Below are 24,746 nucleotides of genomic sequence, written 5' to 3'. Positions count from 1 at the left end.
TAGAGTGTAAGGATATCACCTCTGGCCCAAGAATCGAATACATAAGTTATTTTAATATAAGTGAAATTGCAATAACACTGCATGGCGTAGCGTGACCTAGCAAGGAAGAGTGAACATGGTTTTACTCAAATCAGATTTTTCTGAACCGAACAGGATTGGTTGGTCCAAAAAATTGAATTATTTATTTTATTTGAATTGGTTTATATTTCTGAACCGGTTTAAAAGTGTTATCATTTATAATCAGTTCTGAATTAGTTTGAACCAGTTTGGATATACAAGCCAGAAGGGCATCCAAATATAGCTAATGCCGAAAGCGCATAGAAAAAGTGGCTAAACAGAAAATTAGGATTTCATAAAAGAGTAACCCTCCGGTTTTCAATTTCTATTAACGAATATAACAAAATTCAATTCCTAGAATGAGGGTTTTAAGCACCCTTTTATAGACTAATTACAAATTGATCCAAAATTCAATATATAAAATCCTAAAAATAAGAAAACTTCCTAAAATAAAAATAATAGTTATTAACTTCTAAAAATAAATAAATAATTATAATTAAATCATTCAAAACTTGTCCCAAATCTTAGTTCTCAAATCATGTTAAATGTGTTGCTTTCCTTTTCTTGTCAAACAAATCACAATCATATATATTGCTTTATTTAGACTTGGATTTGATCATAATTTATTATAGTTCAAATCACTGCTTCTTTTAACAATTGAGTCATACTTATTGGACCACAATTCTGGTTGACTCTGAGCTTCCTGAATCAATGGTTGAGCCACATATGCAATGGACCAACTGTAAGTGCATCATTCTCCCCTGTTAGGAAAAGATTCATCCCTGAATCTTCTTTTTTTCACTAATCTCAATCTCTTTAGGTAGAAACTGAAATGACAATTCTTGCTCGATTAAATCTCCATTATCTAATTCCCAATTAGATTTATCATTAATTAAATAATCATCTAGATTGGATAATCATCATAAATCGGATAATTATCCTAATTTGGATAATCATCATAAATTGGATTATCATCATAGATCGAATAATCATCATAAACTGGATTATGATCATAAACTTCAAAGTTAGGAATGTTGAGTCGCATCTCAATTTCTTGAAAAGTGGACTGATTTCTAGGTCATACTTCCCAATTTCATCCCTGGTTTAGAATTCCCAAGGGATTTACGTCCTCCTCTTCGTCATCAGATGCATCCTCTAATTTCATTCCTCCTTCGGATTGGATGTCTAACTTTGTCCACACAAGTCGCTGCTCCAAATGTTGAATTTTAGTGTTCTGCGCCTCCACAAGGTCTCTCTTCAGAATTTGAATTTTCTCGATATGGGCCCTCACAAATTGTCGCTCCAAATCTTGAATTTTATTGCTCTGCGCCCGCACAAGTAGTTGCTCCAAAATTGGATTTTCATGCTCTGCGCCTCCACAAGTTGTTGCTTCAAATCTTGGATCCGCCTTCTGAGCTCTTCACTTTCTATGGCATGCGAATCTATCTGACGCGGTTGCTGTTGGACAAGTGGCCTCAAACTCAAGAGGGGGGTGAATTGAGTTTTAAAAATATTTTCGCAAAATGCCTCACTTTCTTTCTCGAAAAAGATTTTCTTGAATTAATATGGTTTATACACAAGCAAGGCTAAGAGAATAGAAATCAATACAAACAAATAGTATGCAAAGTGTAAATTTAAATAAGCTCAAGTAATCAAATAATGCTAATGTAACGAGATAAAGGGTTAGAGAGATTGCAAACACTATATATCCTGGTTCGGTCACCAACACCGTGACCTACGTCCAGATTGAAGCCGCCCGTTCAACTTTCCACTAATGATCAAGCTTCAAGGGTGCTTGACAAACCACTACAACCTTCAAGACTTTTGGTTCTTGAAACCCTTACACTTCCACTCACTTTCTTAGGCTATGAGCAACCTTTACACTAGGTTCTCACTACCCTCAACTCAAATAAACAGAATGAGAGTGTTTAGAAATGGATTTGTACTCTTGAAGTACAGATTATACAAGTTGAAGCTTATGGGTATTGATCAATGACACAAGAATAATACTGATGTTTGAAAGCAACCTTTCACGACTCCGCCATCGATGACCTCTACGATTCTGTTCAGCCATTGTTTGAAAGCAACCTAATGCTCTGATACCAAATAATGCTGAAAGCGCATAGAAAAGATGGCTAAACAGAAAGTTAGGATTTCATAAAAGAGTAATCCTCCAGTTCTCAATTTCTATTAACAAATATAACAAAGTTCAACTTCTAGAATAAGAGTCTTAAGCACCCTTTTATAAACTAATTACAAATTGATCCAAAATTCAAAATCTAAAATACTAAAAATAAGAAAACTTTCTAAAATAAATATAACAGTTATTAACGTCTAAAAAATAAATAATTATAATTAAATCATTTAAAACACGTCCCAAATCTTAGATCTCAAGTTATGTCAAATGTGTTGTTTTCCTTTTTTTGTCAAACAAATCACAATCATATATGTTGCTTCATTTGGATTTGAATTTGATCGTAATTTGTTATATTTCAAATTACTGCTTCTTTTAACAATTAAGTCATACTTATTGGACCACAATTATGATTGACTCTGAGCTTCCTGAATCAGTGGTTAAGCCATATGCAATAGGTCAAATGTAAGTGCATTAATAGTTGTGTAACAAGGCAAGATTGGGCATTGCTGATTACATGATAATACGTAAAGAAACCAATAGAGAAAGAAAAACATATTGAAGCTGTTAGAGAATAGTATAAACCATTAAGAAGCCCTCACCCACAAGCTTAAGCTTTTGGGTTGAATTGGTTCTTTACACGGTATCAGAACCTCAGTGATCAAGTGGTCACAAGTTTGATTCTCACCTAGGTGAACCTGTGTATTGTCCACCCTTTAAGCTTAGTGGACTCTCGTATGAAGGGGTGTGTTAGAAATATTTTAAATCATTAATATAGTCTCATCCATCAGCTTAAGCTTTTGGATTGAATCAATTCTTTATATGATATCAAAGTCTCTGTGTCATGGGTTTGATACTCACCGCCATCCATTTAATTAATAATTAATCAAGTCTTGTGGAGTTTCTTAGCATAGGTAGGTGACCTGTGCATTGTCCACCCTTCAAGCCCAATGGGCTCTTGTGTGCGGGGCATGTTAGAGAATAGTATAAACCATTAAAAAGTCCTTATCCACCAGCTTAAACTTTTGGGTTGAATTGGTGGTTTACATGGAGCCTCGGTGTCACGGGTTCGATCCTCATCGCCCCTCACTTTCTCTTGTGGAATTTCTTAGCACAGATAGGTGAGCCTGTGCATTATCCACCCTTCATATCCAACGGACTCTCATGTAATAGGGCGTGTTAGAAAAGTATTTAAACCATTAATGTAACTTCATTTAACAACTTTTATATACTTTTCTGACAGAAGCCATGAAAGCAAATCTAGATATTAAAATTGCATGATTATATTTCTATCGTTTGTGTACTGTTTAATTTTTCTATGGTTGGGGCTAGTTCCTTTCCTATTTAGTATTTACTAATTTTTTTTTTTTGCATGATTCTATTTCTATTATTCTTTTATTCATAAAAGTTAAGTGCATGAACAGGAAAGATAACAAGAACTAGAAACATAGACATAGTGGCGGAGCCATATTGGTGCCTAGTGGTACCTTGGCACCAATTGCCTTTCAAATTAAAAGCATGAGTCAATGGATAAAAGCTTGGGTCAATGGATAAAAGCATGGTACCTTAGCACCAACTGCCTTTCAAATGAAGCTGTGAACATTACCTTTTGTCCATCTTTTTATTTTATTTTTTTACCATCCCAAAACTTTGACCAATTGAATAAAGGAAAAATGCGGACGCTGGAGAGAGATGAAAAATGAAGTTTCATTCATCAGAAGAGTAATGGAAGAGGACCCATGCATTACTTTCTCTTCTACCAATCTGAAAGAAAAAGGAGAAGAAACAAAAGAAGATTAATCAGTGAGTATCAGGGCAAAGGCCAGAAGAGGGAAAATGAAATGACAAAAAATAATTCACAAAAGAGGAAAATTGGAGAAAATCATTTCTGCTTTTGTCCTCCGTTTGTTGAGCAAAAAGGAAGAAAAGATAAAATAGGAGTTTAAAAAATAAGAACAGTTTTCAGAGATAATAATAGAGAAAATAAAAGAAGGAGACCAAGTTGAGCCCTCAGGGAGACAAAGAGCGTAAGATTAAGGAAGAAAAAATATAAAGTGATGTGTCAATCGGAGGAGAAAATGAGTAGAATTATAAAGAGATACACTTCTTAGCCATAAATAGACACATCCCCACCATCATTGTTGTTGGCAGCAAGTTCCAAAAGTCGTCTTCTTCTCCACAAACTCTGGTAGTTGAAGTACAAACAATCATCACCTTGAAGCTATCCGAGGAGAAAAAGATCATATTTTGTGGAATGGTTAGTGAAGTTCAAATAAAAGGAATCATCACCTTGTAACCTTGTTGTTCTCACCTTAGGGACTTTTTCTCCAAATTTCTATTCTACTGTGCTAACAAATATTTGTAAGTAAATATTTTTTTTTTTTAATCTTGTTTGATTTCACATACAATGGTTGATGTATAAGGCCATACTTATTTCAAGTCTGAGCAGCATTGATGAGACTCTTGGCTGATTGTTTGATATTTGTGTTAGCGCATTTTGCGTTTGATAAAAGGTCTAAGCCATTTAATATTGTACCAAATGTGGACCCATGACAAATAGTATATTTTAAACTTACACCTTGATGTCTTGAGATTAGTATTTGAAGATGTGCTTGGAATGTATCAATAGGATACCGAATCCAAATGGTTTTAGATTGAACTTGTTTTATGGGTAATTGAACCACATGTGAAATATAGCTTGTTGAAATAATGCTTGAGTCAATTTTTGAGGTCAACTTATTTATGACAATTAATGATTCATTTTTTTTTCTTTTTTTCCTTTGGAGTTTCGGCTAGCCCATCAATTGGTTAAATAATTTAAAATGTTTGATAACACATTTATAGAGTTTCTTTTCAAAAAAAAAAAAGATTTTGTAATGGTAATTAATAGGTAATTATTATTCATAATCCATCGTTTCTGTTTTTTATTATATTTTAAATTATTTATTAAATATTATTATACATATAATTATTATATTGGTGTACTTTCATATCCTTAGGATAATGCTTAATTCATTACTTATTATGCTATGGGACGAAAGTGAAATTCTTATGTTTGAAATGGTTACCGGAAATGTTAGTTCCTTTTTATATGTTTGCTTTGATATATAATCATTGACAATTGTTTATTTGAATTTTTAATGTTATGTGACATTATTAAATAAATAATTTAGATAACTATTATAGAATTTATAATAAATTTTTTCTGATAAATTTGTGTAATTACGATAAATATTTTGATAATTTGATATGTCAAATTTTTTAGCACTACCTAAATTTTTGGGCTGGCTCCACCACTAGACAACATAGTCTTTTTTCAATCCAATATTTTTACATGACATTGTTACAAAGAAAGACATATTTTGATATATATTATCCTAAACCTAAGTAACAAAATATTATTGAAGTTTTTCAAAAAAAAAATACATTAATATTACTAACCTAAATGAAGCTTTTAATGGGTGGGACAATGTAATTCAGGTTACAACCACTTTAAGATGAGAACATGAAAATTTGCAAGAAAACAAAAACCACTTGAAGTCACTATTGTTAGACTTGGACAGAAGAAAAAAATAAAATAAATAGTGAAAGCGAAATGAGAAACAGTGTGTGTGAAACGATAAAGGAGGGACAAACGACGTCTTTAAAAACAAAGGCCATCTGGGCCAATGTCCGCATGCATGCATAGTTAGCCCATGTGAGGTTATTCCTTTCACCAAGTGATATCATGTGGCAGCAATGCAGCTTTATTTATTTTATTAAAAGACTCTAATGTAACATTTAATTAGTATCAACTTGCATTTAATCAAAAAAAAATTTGCATTAAGACCCAATTGTTGTTGTTCCTTCACGTGGCTTTGTTGCTTTCGTGGAATTATATGAACTTGTTCTTTAAGGTGACATGACACACAAAAATTGATATATATACCTGCTATAGTTTAATATTGTTACGAGTACCACATTGGTTGCCTATACAACTAATGTGTGGTTTAAAAGGCCTTGGGCACTCTCACCCTTTGAGCTAACTTTTGAGGTGGTGATCTCAAGGTCCGTAACAACTGGTGCTTTCATTGAGAGTTGAGGCCACGGAAAGGGCTACCTAAAGGCTGGATTAAGGTGCCTTTGGGCACTGAATACTGGTAGGTGAATGAAGCCGCCCAAAGGGGGAAAGAGCTATCGTCGGGCCAGTGTCGATAGAGTGAAAGCCGCCGTGGACGTCGGCCCTTAAAGGGGGTGGCAATGTTACGAGTACCACATTGGTTACGTATACAACTAATGTGGGATTTAAAAGGTCTTAAGCACTCCCACCCTTTGAGCTAGCTTTTGAGGTGGTGATCTCAAGGTCCGTAACAATTTGGTGACATGACACACAAAAATTGATATATATACCTGCAATAGTTTAATATCCATCAATTTGGTAATACCTTAACTGCATGCAATTCATTTTTCTATTCTATAACTAGGTCTCATTCTTATGTTGCATTTTGTTCTACTAGGGTAAAGTCCAGAAGATTGACATTTACTGGTTTTTCTTTCTGTTTTACAGTTTGGCACCACAAGTTATATAACTGTCAAGTATTGATAACCATATGCTCGTTATTGGTGTAAAAAATTACAACGAACCACATTCAAGGCAGGACACTAGCAAAGTTCATCTCTGCTTATATCTGCCACTGTTTCAATTTGTATAATTTCATCTAAACAATAACTTAGTAAAAGGAAAAGAAAAGAAAATCCTCATATATTATAAATCACATTTGCTACCTCCCCAGATAAATAACTAGCACTCCATCTACACCTCAAACCCATGTAGGATTTATGTACAAAAAGATCAATGGAAGAGGAGGATTATGTTTTCAGGGTGTGTGAAGGGAGGGGATACCTAGCTCCTTGGACAACTTTTGGTGACCAAGTTTCCTCCTAAACTATGTACTTATCACCTTTTGGCTTTAATCTCTGTTATTTGGATCCTAGGTGATGATTGTGATCCACTACTGAGTGCAGCAGCAGCAGATTCAACATGTGTGAGAAGATATTCATATATCTTCTTCCTCAGCCGGTCAATTGTATCTGCTGGTGTCTGGCATGATTCTCCTTCATTCTTGTTAGAACCTATCTCATCCAACCAATCGTTTACACTTTTAAGTTGAGTGAGCATACCTGCTATTTGGCCATTATTTGACAAGCTAGTGTCTCCATCACTGTCCAAGAATCTCTCAACAAATCCCAAAAACCAGTCCCGGGACCGCAATTGCATCATGTCAGCCAAACTAACCAACTCATCAAGGCCATTTCCTTTAACCCACTGGGGAAGTGGTTGGACTAGCTGCTTATGCCCATTTGCTAACCCATCACCTGATTTGCGAGGAGTCCCTTGTAAGGCATGCTTGGAATTAGCCGTCTGACGTGTTTTTCCATGAGATTTTGATGAAGCATCTTGACTTGAATTTTCAAGGACTAGCATTGGTTTATTTCCCAGGATATTTTTTTGGTTTTGAGAATTACTTGACACTGGAAGCCTGGATGATAGAGGTTCTCGGGTAAAAACAGAAAAGGATGATAGATTGGTGGCTAAGGCTGCCTGGACCCAAGAAGCTGCAAGCTTTTGTCTATCTGATTTTATTTTCAGTGCTTCTTCAGTTGTGCTTCTTTCATTATCTGGAGATGAACCATCTGGAATGGGTTTAGATAAGGAGTCAGCAATTGCCTGCAGACTATTCAGGCTAGCATGAAGAGTTAAAAACTGCTCTACTGCAGGCTGCGGGTTTTGTTCCTTGGAAGAATTACTTAGCTCCGCATATACACTGCCATAAACATTCCAAAAAAGTATTAGAAACAACATAGTATCAACATAAGAAAATAGTTGTGGTAGAAGATGTCCATAAAACATCTATGGTTAAACCTGAATCTGGCTGTATGATTCACTAGCTTACCTAAAGATTAATTAATATACAATACTTTCAGCAGTCTTGTGAAATGTGTATATGACATGACAATAAAAAATTCAAAGTCATCCTTTCATTTCAGCAAAATATAGGCCAATTAGTTTAACATGGATTGTATTCATATTTCATACACATTGTTCTTCACTGTTATCTCCATATCTCCAACAAGTATCCAATAAATCTCCATGATGAATACAAATGCCAAGATTCATACATGTCAAAACACACGTAAGACCCCATATAGCCTTAGATCCAATATCGATCCTATCTCCCATGGCCCCACCCTTTTTTGGTCCTAGAAGTTACTAAATTATTAGTATCATGAATGGATTTAGAAATAAATATTTAAATCTGTATCAAGAGGTGCACAAAAAATTATTAACCAGGACAAAATGAAAAAGAAAATCCATACGTGGCATTGCTATTACAAAAGTTTAGGACTGAAGCTGTCATCCCAAATTCATCAGATTCAATATTCATGTTGGCATTGTCAGATGACTGTATAGACAACAAAACAAACATTGCACATTGTTCATCGAAAAGTATCAACATTACTTCATTGGTATCAGTATAAACCACTGGTTTTATTTTTTGCATATCCTCTAGAGATGCTTTGCTTCAATAGATAACTAATTTACTACAAAAACCTATATTAGTAATGTATCTCTGTTTCAAATCTAAACTGCAATTTCCTGACATGAGCAGTCCAAAATCTCAACAATATTGAGAAACACTATATATCTTGAAGTTCTGATCTGAAGTCTAAACAACTCTAAGTCCATAAGAATTGAGCAATGTCATTCACATGACTATACCTTAGACATTGCAGCAAACTCTCAGCAGCGGCAGCCTCTTGTATAGCCTCAGTTGCTGCCATCTGTGCTACATCTCTGTGCTTCATTACTTCCTGTCACAGATTTGAAAACAAAAAATAATAATGTAAAATGACATTCACAGAACTTCTTATCCGAACTACAGGATTCAACAACCCAGATAATCTAATAAATAATGCATCCAGAGGGTAGGGACATGGTATTGGAAACATGGGCAGAAAATATTTTACTATGTCGGACTCGGAAAACCAAAGTATAAACCAATCACATGATCCGGCAATATATTTGCTCCATACTTACTATATATGTATTTATGATGTCATGACGTTTAATAAAACTCATGATATACCTGTTTATTTAACGACACAAAGAAGCACCTGGTTGAATTTGTCTCATTTAGCTTTACTCTCCCACCTTGCCCTTAAAAGTGGGAAAGGTGCTAATAGACTAAATGAGAATAAGTACAAAACTTACAAGTCATAACAGATAGCATCTTCAGACAGTTCCTCATTATTTTAACCAAATTCAAAAACATGTCAATGAAAATTGCAAGTGAAAATTGCATACAATTGTCTTCAGCACGCAGCAGTATCCACTTTGACAGCTAAGAATCAAAGAAGCTAATACCAAAAACCAAGGAGTTTTCAAGGGATATACCTTCCCAAGCTTTGCAATAGATGATGGGAGTGAAGCCCATTGGACACTTGCATCTGTCACTTTTCTACTATTTGGAGAAACTTTAACCAAGTTTCCAGGGAGTCCAGTGTTGCAAACTTCTGATGATTTCTTTCCAACAGAAATTCTTTGCTTATTTGACTTTTCTTGTTCTTCCATAGTCCCATTAGCAAAAACTTTTTTAATAGATGTTTGAGTCCTGTGCTCTTCCTTTGAGGACTTTGTTGGAGCCTGTACCTTGCTCTCCTCTTTAGAGGACAACTTTTCACTTGAAGTACTTCTCCTAGGAGTCTGAAAGCCATAAAGTGAAAGGGAGAACATAATTGTCTAATTGACTCAAAAGATAAAGGCAATGAAATACAGATATCTCAGAGTGACACCACATGTATAGCAGATTATCATTATTGCAGGAAATTAAATACAACAAAACAAGTATTTATGTTTGACATTAAGAGTTATTAAGAAAAGACAAATTGTAAATCACACTTACTGAGCTACGAACTTCAGGCTTAGGATCAAACTTTGTCGTCCTTACTTTGGATGTCTCTTTATTCTTGACTTCCATACTCCCTTCCCAGCTCTTACGCAGAGCCTTAGCCCCAAGCTCAATGCCATGAACCAAATTTCTGATAGGGTTTCCCACTGCAATCCTCTTCCCAGTGGGACTAACACCACGGACACCCTTTCCTGTCTCCACCACTCCCACCTTAACAGTTAGCTTTTCCACTCCCTTGATATTTACTTGCTGCTTTACCCCATTGGCAAATTTCTCAAAAGAAGTAGGCAATGAATAGCAACTACTTGGGGAAGAAGGAATAGACCGTGAATTCAAGGACTTTAATCTTACCAATGGTTCCTTCTTCACATCATCAACATTGAGTGCTGATTTTCTTGTCTGAGGTTTACATCTAGCAAAAACCACTGGTTTCTTGTCTAATTGCTCTTCATTAACACCACCAGCATTTAATCCTACTTTCTCCTTCTTCTCCTTCTCCCCAACATGATGATTGTCCAACACTTTCCTAGGAGACTTTGAACAAACACTGTTCTTGTTAACGTTAGCATTACTAAGGAACCCAAGTGAGTGAGTTGCAACAATGTCCTCAGGGGTTCCAACACAAGCGTGTCTCCCAGGTACAGGCCTAACACCATGAAGAATAGGAACCGGTGAAGCTGCCTCCAACCGATCAACAAAAACATACTGACCCAGTTGAATCTTGTCACTGAGGATGAGATCATCGTGTTCATCAGGGAGAGAGACATAGGTGGCATGTGAGGAATCAGAAACCTTGAGATAAAAGCCTTGATTTGGGAACAGATCACCCCCTGCAAGTGCTGGAACAATGCTCACAACTTGCAACAAAGACGACCTGTGTTCACCAGAAACTTTTACGTCAGTGTTCATGTGCTGCATAAGCTTGAGAAGAACCCCAGGAACAAGATTTGCCATTTTTTGTTGTTTTGGGTGCTTCAATATGCATCACTCTCTCATACCCAAATGGGGTTTTGAAGATGGGGAAAAAAGGAAGCGTTTTTAGCCTTTCCCTCAAGACCCAGTTAAACAATGGAAAATGGAGACGTTTTCCCAGAAAGTAACAACTGATGGAATGCCAAATCTGAAGTAGAGAAATAAATGTATGGCCTTTTGGGAATTCCACAATTGCAGAGATGGAAATTTTGCAGCAAACTTTGAACCCAGATGATTTTATTTATTCTTTGTTTTCTCTCACAAATAAAATAAGGTCTTATCATAGACTATCCCAATAGAGAAATAATTGTACATTGAGAAATAATTCAGATTTTGAAGATAATTTTGGTAGCAATTGTCAAATACAAGAAAAAGAACAGCAAATAAGACAGCAATCACATACCAAAATGAATTTCCCAACAAGAGCATGAAGAGAGTTTATACTGGTTTGTATCAGTGTGTGGTACAGCTAGGACATTAGAGGGAGAACCCACCCCCCATACTAAAAAAACACGAGGTAGAAAGTAACAATCATAGAGCCACTGACACTAATTGTTTTATATATATATATATATATATATATATATTTTTTGAATACTATATATATATATTAGTAACACGAAAGACTTTATTATTAAATTGGAAGGATGAATAATGTACACATCCTACTTAATTGTGTTAAAAAAATTTATAAGATTTAATTAATTAATAATTAAATAAAATTGATGAGGATCGAATTTATAATATCGAAACTTTAATATCATATAAAAAATTAATTTAACTTAAAAACTTAAATTAATGAATAAAATTATATTAATAATTTTATATGACACAATTATGCAAAGTCCAGAAAAGAGAAAATGACTTCCCCTTTGAAAATGGTTTGAGTTTGGAGTCCTGTATACATAATAGTAATGACAACAATTATTATAATAATGATAATAGTTTTGTTTGTCTATAACAAGAAGTTAAATTTAGAAGCAATAAAGCGCAATTCTTTAACTACCAAAAAAAAAAAAACGCAATTCTTTAACTACCAAAAAAAAAAAACGCAATTCTTTTGTAGAAGCAACCTTCAGGGGTGCTTTCCTTGTAGGGATATAAATAAGTTATTCTTTGATTTAAATAACTCAGGTCCAGGTCCGTTAGAAAAACTCATGTCTAGTCTCACCTATTACTCTTATGTAAGTCTAAATTACATGTCTGATTGATCTATATTTAAAAAATAAAAGTATTGATCTAGGTGTGCTAGTCGGTTTAAGTTTATTAAATATTCAATTATTAAAAAAAGGATTCATTTTTTTTTTGCAGTAGATATAAATAAATTATGTCTATTTAACCAAAAATGATATTATTTTGGGATAGAAATCAAATTTTTTTGTAATTTTAATTTATGTCAGGGTCATAATAGTTTTTATAATTATAATTTTTTAATCATTCAACCCCAAAACGATGTCGTTTTGGGAGTGAATAGAGATAACTTATATGTATTCACGGTAGAAACATTAAATCCTTTAAAAATAACTAAAATAATAATTTTACTTATTTTATTTAAAATAAATAATATAATATAAGCTGACCTATAGCCTGCTTTCTAAATAAATTTTTTTAGGTCCGACATGTATAAAAATGCCTATAGCCTGCTTTCTAAATAAATTTTTTTTAAAGTCTATACATGTTCGTTCTATTTGACTATTTATAATAGGTCAAGACTTACTTAATATAGACTAGGTCATAAACCCTACAAGCTGGCCTAATCCATTTACATTCTAATTATTGGACATTGGGATTTTCATTAATAAAAAAAAAAGAAATTAAAGAAAATAGGCAAAGGGTATAATTGGCAGCATGGTTGTTGCATGATTGAAAAGCAAATAGCTGTCAGTTTCTGACAAACACATCTAAACACACATGCACTTCAACTAATACAAAAGTGAGGAACCTGACCTACTCTCGCTTGGGTTGGATTCCAAAAAAACAAGAGAAAAGTGTTAGTTGGTATAAGTGTATTGAGCCACTCTATCAAAAAGGGTATGACAAATTATGAGAGGGGCAAAAGGAGAATCCGTACAGGGCTACAATTATTACATTTTTATGTTGTTTGTATTATTTTTGTGAAAAATATGTTTTGTTTTTATTGTAAATTTTTTTTTATCACAATCATACAAAAGCGAATAAGTCACATAAAAGCGAATAAGTCACATTACAAAAAAAAAAAAAGATTAGTAAGATTGATTTATTTTTTTATGAGTAAAAAACAGAAACATTAAATTCTATTTTTATTTTGAATCATAAGTAAGGTGGATATATTTTTTAGAAAAATTCGATTTTTTATAATCTAGATAGGAGTGAATGCAAGGAGGTGCATCGTGCATGTGCAGGGCAATGCTAGTGTAAATTAGTGTCGGCTACAAATATAATATTAGTCACATTCTCTAATGACGGTGGAAGGCTGGAAGCAGTACATCCTTTCTTTGATTTTGATGACAATAAAATAAGAATTCATTTTTTATTTTTATTTTTTCAGGTGTGGTGGTGGGGCAAAGATGGTGGAGAAACCATGTTGGCAAATACGAGAATAACCAAAGAGTTATTGTACCAAATGTTCCTCTTTAACTATCCAGACGTAGAAATTATAACTTTTAATTATATATTTTACTTAAATTGTTAATGCAGTGGATAACGACATATTTTTATATAAAACTACATATTGTTTAGTTATTAATTAGGATTTTATAATTCTCAAGTTACAAGTTATGTAAGAATTGAAATCTTATATTGTAGAGATAAAAAATATGTAAGACTCTTATATTAGAAAAAATTATGTGTAGAATTTATGTCAGCACGAAAATCGTAGAGTATGTAAGAAAATTTCAATTCTCATATTGGATGAGAATTATAAAACCCTATTAACTATGCATGTTATGTATGCTTTTTTGTATCCATTTTTAAATGTTTTGAAGATTTACAATTTTTCCAATGAATATAGCAAAACGAGAAAAAAAAAATTACTGATAAAAATGGCAGTCTTTCGTTTTATGGTCCTACCATTCCATCTATGAAACAGAACATGTGAATAACATTATGAGTAGGTCCAACAACCTAAAAATATCTAGATAGATAGAATATAGAGCAATATAGAAATAATTAAGGCAGAGAAACGAGTTATACGATATTATGGTTTAAACATATCAATTTTAAATATTGAATGATAATAGTTTTATAATTTTATAATACTCTTGCTGAATTTCTTTATTATTATAATAGTAATAAGATTTCATATTTTTTTTTATAAATTATACATGTCTTCCACGAAAGATAATTTTATTTAAATTGAGAACATTCATATTATGATGATGCTAGCTCTTCCAAAAAAAGTTTTTGCATTCACAAAAATTTAAATTTAAGAATGTAAATTAAATATGTATCACTTCGAACAACCCTTTCCTAATATTACATACTTCTATTGCGTTATCATCTTGTCAAATTTTGAAACTTTTTGATAAATGTTGAAAAAAACAATTAAACGGGTGCTACACATTGTATTTAGATTGTTTCTATCATCATGATCCTGATTTACGAAGCACTGACACTTTAAGAATCTTAACGTGTCGTGTCCGACACTTCTCGACACTCCAACGCGCATTGTAGAAACTCAAAAAAAAGTTCAAAGATTACGTTGTGTTGCGTTTTTAGTTCTAACTATTAGATTCGTTGCATTACTATTATCATTTTATTGAATTTAATATAAATATTTGTATTTATGTTTTTTTTTACAAAATTAATGAATATTATAAGTTTAACTTTATTTTTTGTTAAATTATTGAATATTAAATATAATATACGCAACATATATTAAAAGTATTATTTAATATCAAAATGTGTTCTAATGTGTCAAAATTTAATATTTTTTAAAATTAACGTGTCAGAGTGTCGTATCGTGTCTCATATCTCGTATCGATATCGGTGCTCTATAGATAGAGATTTATGACTTTTTCTCTTTCTCACTTTTATTCTTCACACCGTCAACAACACTTTTTTTTTTAGTACAACGCAACACTTTTTATTTTTATGAGTTTTGCGATACAACAACTCGTGCAAATAAAAAAAAGTCGCTTCCTTTTAATATTAAAACAAATACTTAAGAGTGTCCTTGATTAAAATATTAATATTATAAAATGAAGAATATTCAATAAAATGTGAAAACATTTATTACTTACCAATTTCAAAGCATTTAATACTTACTTCTTTATATTATTACAAGTTTTCTTTTGTTACAATTTTATTAAAAGTATTTAATAAAAAAACATCAAACACTCTTTTTTTTTTTTTTTGGTAATCACATCAAACACTCTTTAACCAGTACTCTGAAACACTAATTTGGTACTTTAATCTTATTAAATGCCCTAAATTGTGCAAGTAATTTATATTTATTAGTGACTAGTGTAAGAATCTGCACCGTTAATTAAGGAAATTAATCAGTTAATTATGAGATTAATGAGATAATTTCATAATTGACCCTAATAATTATTTTGAGGCTCTAATAATTATAGTAAGTGAGTAATAATGCTGAAAGTCGCTTTTGTGACGAAAAGTGCAGATACCGGTTCTGCTAGTCGGTATAAATGCGTACCGAAAAAGTATCCCGAAAAATTATAAAAAGTACATGATAATTATTAGAATAATTGTAGGACTTGTAAAACGAGTTTCAAGTTAAAATAATGAGAACTGGTGCCAGAAACTGATACTGGCTATGAAAAGCACGTACCGGAAAGGTGCTCCGAAAAATAAAATAAAAATATGATAACTCTTGTAAAATTGAGTAGGTTAAGAATCCAAAGTTTGGGATTAAAATGCTAAGCGTAGCAATTAAAGTTAATACTGTGTGTTTAGTGGTTAAGTGACTATAAATACAATAGTTGGACACTAAACCCTAGGCAATTATCCTACGTGACTCTTGAGGGGCTGGTCAGCTGGTGCTTGGTGCTTGTGCCTTCCTTCACCTCTTTGGAGCCAAAGTAATCACCTTTGATACTAGTTCCTTCATCTAAACACTTGTGCATTGTTTGTGTGATCCTTGTGAGGGTGGAAGAGTGTTCCTTTTGCTGTCTTTGGCCTCTATGTGTTTGGGTCAAGGGCTGAGTTTGAAGTTTGAGTGTTGTGAGCCTTGGTCAAAGCATTTTGAGGTCCAAGTGGTGACCTTTGGTGAGAAAGAACAACCTTGGAGGTGTCATTTCGTGCTCAGTGTATAGTCAGTCTTGGGGAGCTGTTGGTGAGCTCCAAGAGCACTCTTTTCTCTGTATTAAGCTTTGGGGTGAGTTACCTAACCTTGATCATGAGTTTTAATGGTTTAAGGTGATGTCTTTGCATGTTAATGGGTTAAGCAAGTAACTAACATGTGTATGAACCTGTATAGATCCAAAAATGAAGTCTTGAACGCATTTAATTGGTAAAAGTTGGACCTTTGTTGGATATCTTCGCGAAATGCAGAAACTGCATTCTGTTCCGAAATATCCGGATATTTGGTCGATAAATATCCGGATATTGATATCCGGATATGGATATCCGGATATGGGGATCTGGATATCCGGATATTGATATCCGGATATGCCCCCGACATATATCTGGATATTCTGGGTTTGCGAGGAACAGTAGCTTACTGTTCAACCAGAACTGATGTTTGGGGGTTTGTGGACCCTAGATCGAGGAAGTTGAACTTCTGTATTAATTGGACTAGTCTGAATCAAGTGATTAAGGGCTTATGGCTTTGTGTGAAGCCTTAAGACGTAAAACGTAAAGATAGGCGTTGTCTTTATGATGTATGCTTGTTGTGCATGTTTATTGATTTATTATTGGTCCATATTAGATTGTGATCTGCTGTGTTTGGACATTGAGCTTGTGTGGACTTGACTTGGATTGATTGCTTAAGAGGTAAGCTTTCGTGTCCTCGGTTTAGCCATGTTGTGGTTCCACCATGTTCCATGGGGGTATGGTTATATGCATGTTGTGTTACATGCTTTGGATATTTGAAATGTTATTGAGCTTTATGTGTAATGGCTTTTAATATGCATGTGTTGTTCCATCTTAACGGTAAACCTGAGTATGTGGCGTCATACAAGACGGTGATCCAGGGTGGATGCAAGTGGCGTCTTGCACTATGTGTGGGTATTTGGCGTATATAAATCCTGCATTTCTCTGACCAGTAGAATATAATTGACACACATGACATGATTATCTGCTGCATTGCACAATTTTAGAACTGATGATGATAAATTGCTTTTGAACTTATATTGCACATGTAAGTGAGCTTGGGGTGAAAGATCCTTGAGGACCCATTTCCTTACTGAGATTTCTTTTTTAGAGATCTTACCCCACGTTTGGGGAATGCTTATTTCAGGTTCAGGTAGTATGAGGACTGATATCTCTGGCAGCAGGAGGCCAAAGCTAGCTTAGTTGATGTTTAGTGCTGTTCATATTATGCTGGCATGGCTGGATTGGATGATGTTTATGTTTTTCGCCTTTATCTTTATGTTGTTGTTGAGTTGAGACTTATGTGAGCTTTGTTGCCTTATTTGGGGTGAGCATGGAGTTGTCCATGCCACCATGTTGTTAGTACTTTTGAGTTGAGTTGTATAAACTGCTAGTTGGTCCGGTCTACGTGTTGTAGCTCCGTGACTAGAGACATACTTATGTTATTTTAATTAATAAGGTATTTCAGTTAGATGTTTTTTGCAATTTACATACCGTCATGATTTTATTTAATTGATTAATTAAGCAAGTTGGTAATGATAATGACGTCATAATTGAAAAGAAAAAGACATTCCGCATTTTTAATTAAACGCAACTTAATACAATAGTATGAAAACATTACCGAATATATACGAGGTGTTACAACTAGTAAAAAGACGGTGAAAAACTAATGATAAAATGGTAAATTAAAAAAATAAAGTTGGTATAAATATTATATTGTTTTTAACACTTAAGGAAAATAAAAAATAGACTAAGAATTATATAATCCAACCACCAAAATATAAATCAATTAACAAGAGATTGTTCTAGTTTAACCAATGATTTTGAGTTTAAGTTTTGGGTATACAATTAAAAATCTGGTAGAAAGAATTCTATCATCTTATAATTGTGCCCAGCTCAACTGGATTAATCAATAACTGGATTACTCAATTAATCCATAAATCGGCCGATAATTTTTTTATATATAATTTGCAGAATCCTTTCCCGTAACTTAGCTCTTATAGAATATTGAATATTCAAGTAACTAAAGACGGATGGGGTTGAATTTTTAGTATTATTTAATAATCTTTTTACTATTTAAAATAATATATGATATTTTAAGTTGAATATTCAGAATTTGCAAAGATATATTTATCTTTTTTTTTAATTTCTCAATGAAAATATTTTGGGAAATTCTAATTGGTTGTTATAGGAGTTATTCTTATCTTTTTTTGAAATACAATGAAAACTAAAGCAACATCAAAAAAAGCCTTATACTGGGCACAATCTTGGGAGACTAACTCTCCTCAAGTCATTACGAAGCAATTCCAAACAAGCCGTTGGAGGGACATCCAGCACAATCAATTATTCTTATCTACTCTTAAGTTTTAATTCATTAAGCAATTTACATTTGATTTATTATAATTAAAGTTATGTTAGACCTTGATCACAGTTTTTTATTTTTCAAAAATAAATCAAGTCATGCTTATAATTTTGTCTTAATTAAGTTAATAAATCGAACCAAACTCAAAATATTCTAAAAATATCTAGCTTAATTAGGGCAAAGCCTAACCTGGCCCAAACATTTTTTTACACCTTTACTTCAAATATAATAAGAAAAAATAAAAATACAATTCAATAAATTTAGCCATCAACATCTTTATCCTGTGCTTTATAATGAAATGAAAGTGCTTTTAAGCCTTAATTACTAGAAAGGAAAAGAATGGATGGTGCACCTGCACCCACTAATTAATGCCTTCACTATATAACTTAAAAGCATGTGGTGAAAGATCGTTATTTCTCTGTACCGAAGTTTAAGATGAAAACTTTAAATGAGGATTAATTTAAGCGAAAAAAAACAAATATTAAAAGAAAAAAGGAATGTACGTGAAACATAAGAGAATGATCCATTTACAATTTTTTTTACAAATCATACTAACTATGAACAGTCATACACTTTTGATTGAAGTATGACCGGTTATACTTAGTGTAGTTTGTAAAAATTTGTAAACAAAAAATTTGAAATATAACCTTTACCTGAAAGATATTAATGAGCGAGAATAATTATCTCATAATTCATCAGGCTTGTGTGAATAGTTAGTTTTTTTTTTTTTTTTTTTTTTAATACTGAACAAGAGTAGTACTGTACCGAAAAAAAAAACTATATAAACAACTTTTCTATAGCTAGACAACCGATAAAAAAAATTTATAAATGGATCATTCCCTTATATTTCACGTATATTTTTTTTTCTTTTAATATTTGTTTTTTGTCAAATAACTATTTCGAAAGATATATGATGCGAACTTGGAAAAATAATTAAACAAATGAATTTTCATTTAAAATAATATATAACTTAAATTTGTAGATTAATAAATTTATAACGAAATAACAAATTTAAAATAATAAAAGATAACATATTATATATGTTAATATAATAAGGTAAAGCTCACCTATCTAGCCTTTTTGAATAATCATTTTATATACCAATTCGCTCAAAAACAAAAATATTCTCAAAAGCAACAGTGTTTTGAGAATATCTTCACAATTTAAGTAAGGGTTTCTTTATATACAATTTTAAAATTATGTCATTTTGTGGGTTAAAACAATACAAGACATCTTGATAAAATTCATATTGCAAGAGGAAAAAAAAATCTCGAAATGCTTTTTTATTATTTTTTCTTAAATTTCAATAAATATTACTTTTAGTTATTAGAGATAATTTTATCTATCGTATTAAAAAATATACTTTTTCTTTAGATTAATAAAAGGGAGGGTTATATTTATAAAAATTTTGTTTACAAACTCTTACAAATTACACTATGTACTTTCAGGAGTATTTTATGTAATAAAATGGACCCTATTCTATTTTCGGAAGTTACAACTATCCATTGCAAAAAATTCAATTTACAAATTACACTATGTACTCTCAGGAGTACATAGTGTAATTTGCAAAAATTTATAAAAAAGTTTGTAAATACATCCTTCTCCGTAAAAAAATTCATAAAGGAAGTCGAATGATTAGTGGCATAATCAAGGTTAAGTTTTCCCTCTTTTCAATTGAACATGATGCATTCTAATAGCATTGAAAAAGAAATGGCTGGCCGATTGGTCTGGTGCTTTTGGTTGGTGTTGGTGATTGATTACCTAATAAAGATTATGTATCGATGAAATTGTTTCACTTCAGCAGAAACAAAGAGAATCAGAAATTTGTAAAATAATGAATCAAGTTAAAGTGGTTGATGAGGTGGTTGCGAGTATTAAATTATTAATTGCTCTAAAGGTTAATGTAAGATAAAATATCAAGTTTAAGCTTCCAAGGCACACTCATTAGAAGAGCAAATGATTATTTAAAACCAAAAAAGTTTAAAATAATTAAAAGAATCCAACTTATTAGCACATAATCTCAACGTTCTTCACCAAGAAAGATCTTCGTGTCATCAGCAATCGCCCATTCACATGAAAATGTTACTAGCTCTCGAAGTCTCAATTATGTTTCTTAACATTAAAAGTGTTATTGTAGTAATTTTTTTTTTGAGCAAATGTTATATTATTTTAATAAAAATGTCATGAAATAAAATATAGTAAACATGAAAGAACAAATATTTAATACTTTAAAATTAATTCGTCAAATATATATATATAAAAAACCCATTTTCCCCCAAGCATTGACCTTTTATTTTGTACTTCACTACCCTGAAAATGAAAAAAGATAACAATGAGGTTAAAATTTGAGGGTGCGGTGGGCCCATCACCGACGCATAGATATAGCTTTAAAATTGGACACGTGTTATTTTAAAATATTATTTGATTTCCTAAATTTGTTTCATTTTGTTTATTATTTTAAAAATAAAATGACAAAGAATTATGAAATGAGAGGAATGTTATTAAAACTGGCTCTGTCATTAATCCGGTTAAGGTATTGAGTCACTAATTCAACCGGTGGATCACGGGTTGAACTGCATGATCCAGTAATTATACGTAATTCTATAATTTATATTAAAAATTATAAACATACTCAAATATCTAAAAAAAAATGATAAAAATTTCAAATATTTTATTATAAAAAAATAATAAATCACATGTTATTACAATGGTTACGATATGGGGCTTCGGGGTTCAGTAAATGACATATGTAACTATAAATCAAATCAAAATTTTCTGCACAACGCATGATTGAGATAATATTAATGTTATAACCTCTGTAAATCAATAAGCAAAAAATACTCAAATACATCTATTATGTTTTTTTTTGACATTTTTTTTTTGGGGAACGGACCAGGTCACCGATTTTTACAAAATTTGATTGGGTCGCTGATCATACCAGTTATGATGCATATGACTGATTCGTTGCTTCACCCGGACAAATTTACCTATTCCCGAGTCAATTCCGCTTAGCCAATTTTATTAACATTGAATGAAAGAGTAGTTAATAAATACTTTAATATATTTATTAAATAAAATGAAGGGGAATGATTTTCTGCTGATATTGCAAAAAATCATTCTTTCCTGCAGTTACATCAAATTCCACAATTCAACTTTTTTGTTTTTGTTTTTTTACTGTAAATGAGACCCATATTCCAATGCTTAAGCAAGATAAGAATTTGTTATTTCCGTAACATAAGAGACAAATATCCCTAAAATGAAAGAGTACTAATAAAATAAAAAGATAGTTTCTTTAAAATAATTTTTTTAAAATTAAAGATATTTACATTTTCTTAATTTTTGTACAAAAATCTTAAACGACTGGCATTTTAACCTAGAAGTAGTATTTTATATTATGATTAACGGTTGACAATTAACTTAAATCTTCTTACTTAATTTTTTCTTTAATTTGATAAACCATTTTAAATTTTAATAATAAACGGCTGAGTCATAATAATATTTGTAAACACATAGACTGCACTTGCGAAGGAAGAAAAGAGCTATTTTTTTAGATGAAAAGAACTAATTTCACCTAACGCTTCTCGAGCATATACATATTTCTAAAAACAAGAGAGAAAAAGCTAAACTTAATCACGAATAAAAGACTTTCGCTAACTAAATTAATTACTACTTTCCTGTTATTTAATTTTTAAAATACATTTAGGGAAGGATATTGTAACAATCAATTAGTGTTATTACTAATGTTACTAGCAATTAATCTTACTGCTGTTAGATCGATTATGTTGATCCAACTGTTATATTTATTTTCTTCATTGTATCGTTATGATTTCCCATATTTAATATTTTATATTTATTTTCACCTTTGTATGGTTATGATTCTCCATATTTGCTTTCATATTAATATGAGGAATCATAACCATACAAAGATGAAAATAAATATAACCGTTGGATCCACATAATTGATCTAATAGTAAAATTGATTGGTAGTAGTAATATTGATAGTAACACTAATTAGTTATTATAATATTCTACCCCATATATTTAATATAATAATGCATATAATTATGTTGTACATTAAATATAACAATAATAAATATAATAATAATAAAATTAATTGTAAGAGGTGGTGAAAAAAAAAATTAACTATAAACTCCTCGAGGGAACAAATTTTGGGTGCTCCTGTAATAGCTACAGTCATTTTAAAATAGATAAAAAGTTAGCATCAAGAGGGAAATGAAGATAAAAGTATTGATTTAAGGGAAATGTTATACTTATTATCTTTTTTTCTTATTATTTGTTATTATCAAATTTTAACTGTTGATTTTCGTCAATCTAACGGTTATAATTTATTGGATCATATTTATTAATTCTAATAAATTATAATTGTTAAATTGACGGAAATCAACGGTTAAGATTTAGTAGTAACAAATAATAAGAAAAAAAAATAATAACACATAACCTCTCCCTTGATTTAAATGTGATAAAAAAATTTCTTTTAAGGCTTTCTTCAGGAGTTCCGAGGGAAAGGAAAGAAAGGGGAAGGGAGGGGAAGGAGATTAGAGGGTATTCTCTTCCCTTATTTGGGAGTTAAAAAATTATAAGGGAAAAAAATGGAGTCTTAATGGGAACAATGACAAAAATGCCACCTTTTGGCAAAAAATTTATTCAAACGTCACGCGAACAGTACTTTTTACCAAACTGCCACATAAGCATAATTCGCTACGATAGGTAGCAAATTATGTTCGCCAATGATTTTTTGACAAGTGGCAACTTTAGCAGGAAAAAACTGACGTGTCATAATTCGCTACTAGAGGTAGCAAATTTGGTCTGCAAAATGACCACGTGCCACGAAATCATTGGCCACGAAATTCGCTACCCGTGGTAGCAAATTATGACACGTGACAGTCTGGTAAAAAATACTGTTCGCGTGATATTTGGATAAAAAATTTGCCAAAATGTTACATTCTGGTAACTATTCCGAGATAATGAGATACTTTTACTATTTTAACCTTTTTTAAAAATTAATATAATGATTATATTTTACAACTTAAATTAAAATTTCTAACAAAATTATTTATGTACATTTCACACTACTAAAAAATATCATATTTTCAACGAAATTTCTACATTGCAAAAAGCAAAATTCTATCAACAAAGTATTTTCTCGTCAAAATACTTTCCATTGAAAAGCGAAAAAAAATTTTATCTGTCGAAATTTTTTCCAGAAATAAATTTTCTGTCAAAATTTATAATGCAATTTAGTTTCCGTCAAAAGTTTTGATGAAAATAATTTCTCAAATATTTTTGACGAAAAAAAGAATTCCCTCAAAAATTTTGACGCAATATTTTCCGTCCAAAATTTTCGATGGAAATGTGTACCGACGAAAATTTTGACGAAATTTTTTTTTCAAAAATTTTGAGGGAAATGTTTTCTCGAAACTTTCGACAAAATTTAGATTGCGTAAAGAATTTTGACGGAATATTTTTACTGTCAAAATTTTTTACATAAATATTTTTCGTCAAAATCTTTTTTCGAAAATATTCTTTGTCAAAAAAATTTATTGGAATTGTGTTTCATTAAAATTTTGATGGAATCTTTTTTGTCAAAATTTTTTGATGTTAATATTTTCTGCAAAAATTTGGTAAAGTATTTTGAAGGAAAAAAATTTCAGTCGAAATTTTTTTCGTCAAAATTTTCGTCAAATTTTTTTGATTGAAATGTGTTCTGTGAAATTTTTTGATGGAAATATTTTTCATCAAAAATTTCGATAGATATGTTGTTTTTTCAAAAAAATTGAGGGAAATGATTCGAGGGAATTTAGATTCCGTAAAGTATTTTGAAAAAAAAAATTTCTGTCAGAATATTTACAAAAATATTTTTCATCAAAATTTTTTACGTAAATATTTTTGTTCAAATTTTCGTTGTAAATACGTTCCTTTGAAAATTTTGATGAAAATATTTTCCATAAAAAAATTTGACAAAATTATTTTCTGTCAATTTTTTTTTTATAGAAATGTGTTT

At 31.5% G+C, this 24,746-nt stretch overlaps 1 protein-coding gene across 1 annotated transcript; it reads right to left on the bottom strand.

Annotated features, from left to right (window-relative positions):
- Positions 1-6,961: 6,961 nt before the first annotated feature.
- Positions 6,962-11,094, bottom strand: LOC133301847 (uncharacterized). Its single transcript, XM_061501550.1, has 4 exons — positions 10,135-11,094; positions 9,627-9,935; positions 8,952-9,043; positions 6,962-7,995 (listed from the first exon to the last, which is right to left on the bottom strand). Exons 1-4 carry the CDS (start codon positions 11,092-11,094, stop codon positions 7,128-7,130), a joined length of 2,229 nt encoding a protein of 742 aa, XP_061357534.1. The 3' UTR covers positions 6,962-7,127.
- Between the last annotated feature and the right edge of the window lie 13,652 nt (positions 11,095-24,746).

The sequence above is a fragment of the Gastrolobium bilobum genome, unplaced genomic scaffold, assembly GCF_033153095.1.
Source record: "Gastrolobium bilobum isolate Gb01-03AN ecotype WA unplaced genomic scaffold, APGP_CSIRO_Gbil_v1 utg42558, whole genome shotgun sequence".
NCBI lineage: Eukaryota > Viridiplantae > Streptophyta > Magnoliopsida > Fabales > Fabaceae > Gastrolobium > Gastrolobium bilobum.
This window is presented reverse-complemented; position numbering and strand designations above follow the sequence as displayed.

What these genes read in the sequence shown, in the direction of transcription:
- LOC133301847 (XM_061501550.1), bottom strand. Translation starts at nt 11,094, where the DNA reads ATGGCAAATCTTGTTCCTGGGGTTCTTCTCAAGCTTATGCAGCACATG. An exon ending in CTATTGCAAAGCTTGGGAAG is followed by an intron (nt 9,044 to 9,626) that starts GTATATCCCTTG and finishes AATCTGTGACAG; the next exon opens with GAAGTAATGAAGCACAGAGA. An exon ending in AGTTTGCTGCAATGTCTAAG is followed by an intron (nt 7,996 to 8,951) that starts GTATAGTCATGT and finishes TGTTTATGGCAG; the next exon opens with TGTATATGCGGAGCTAAGTA.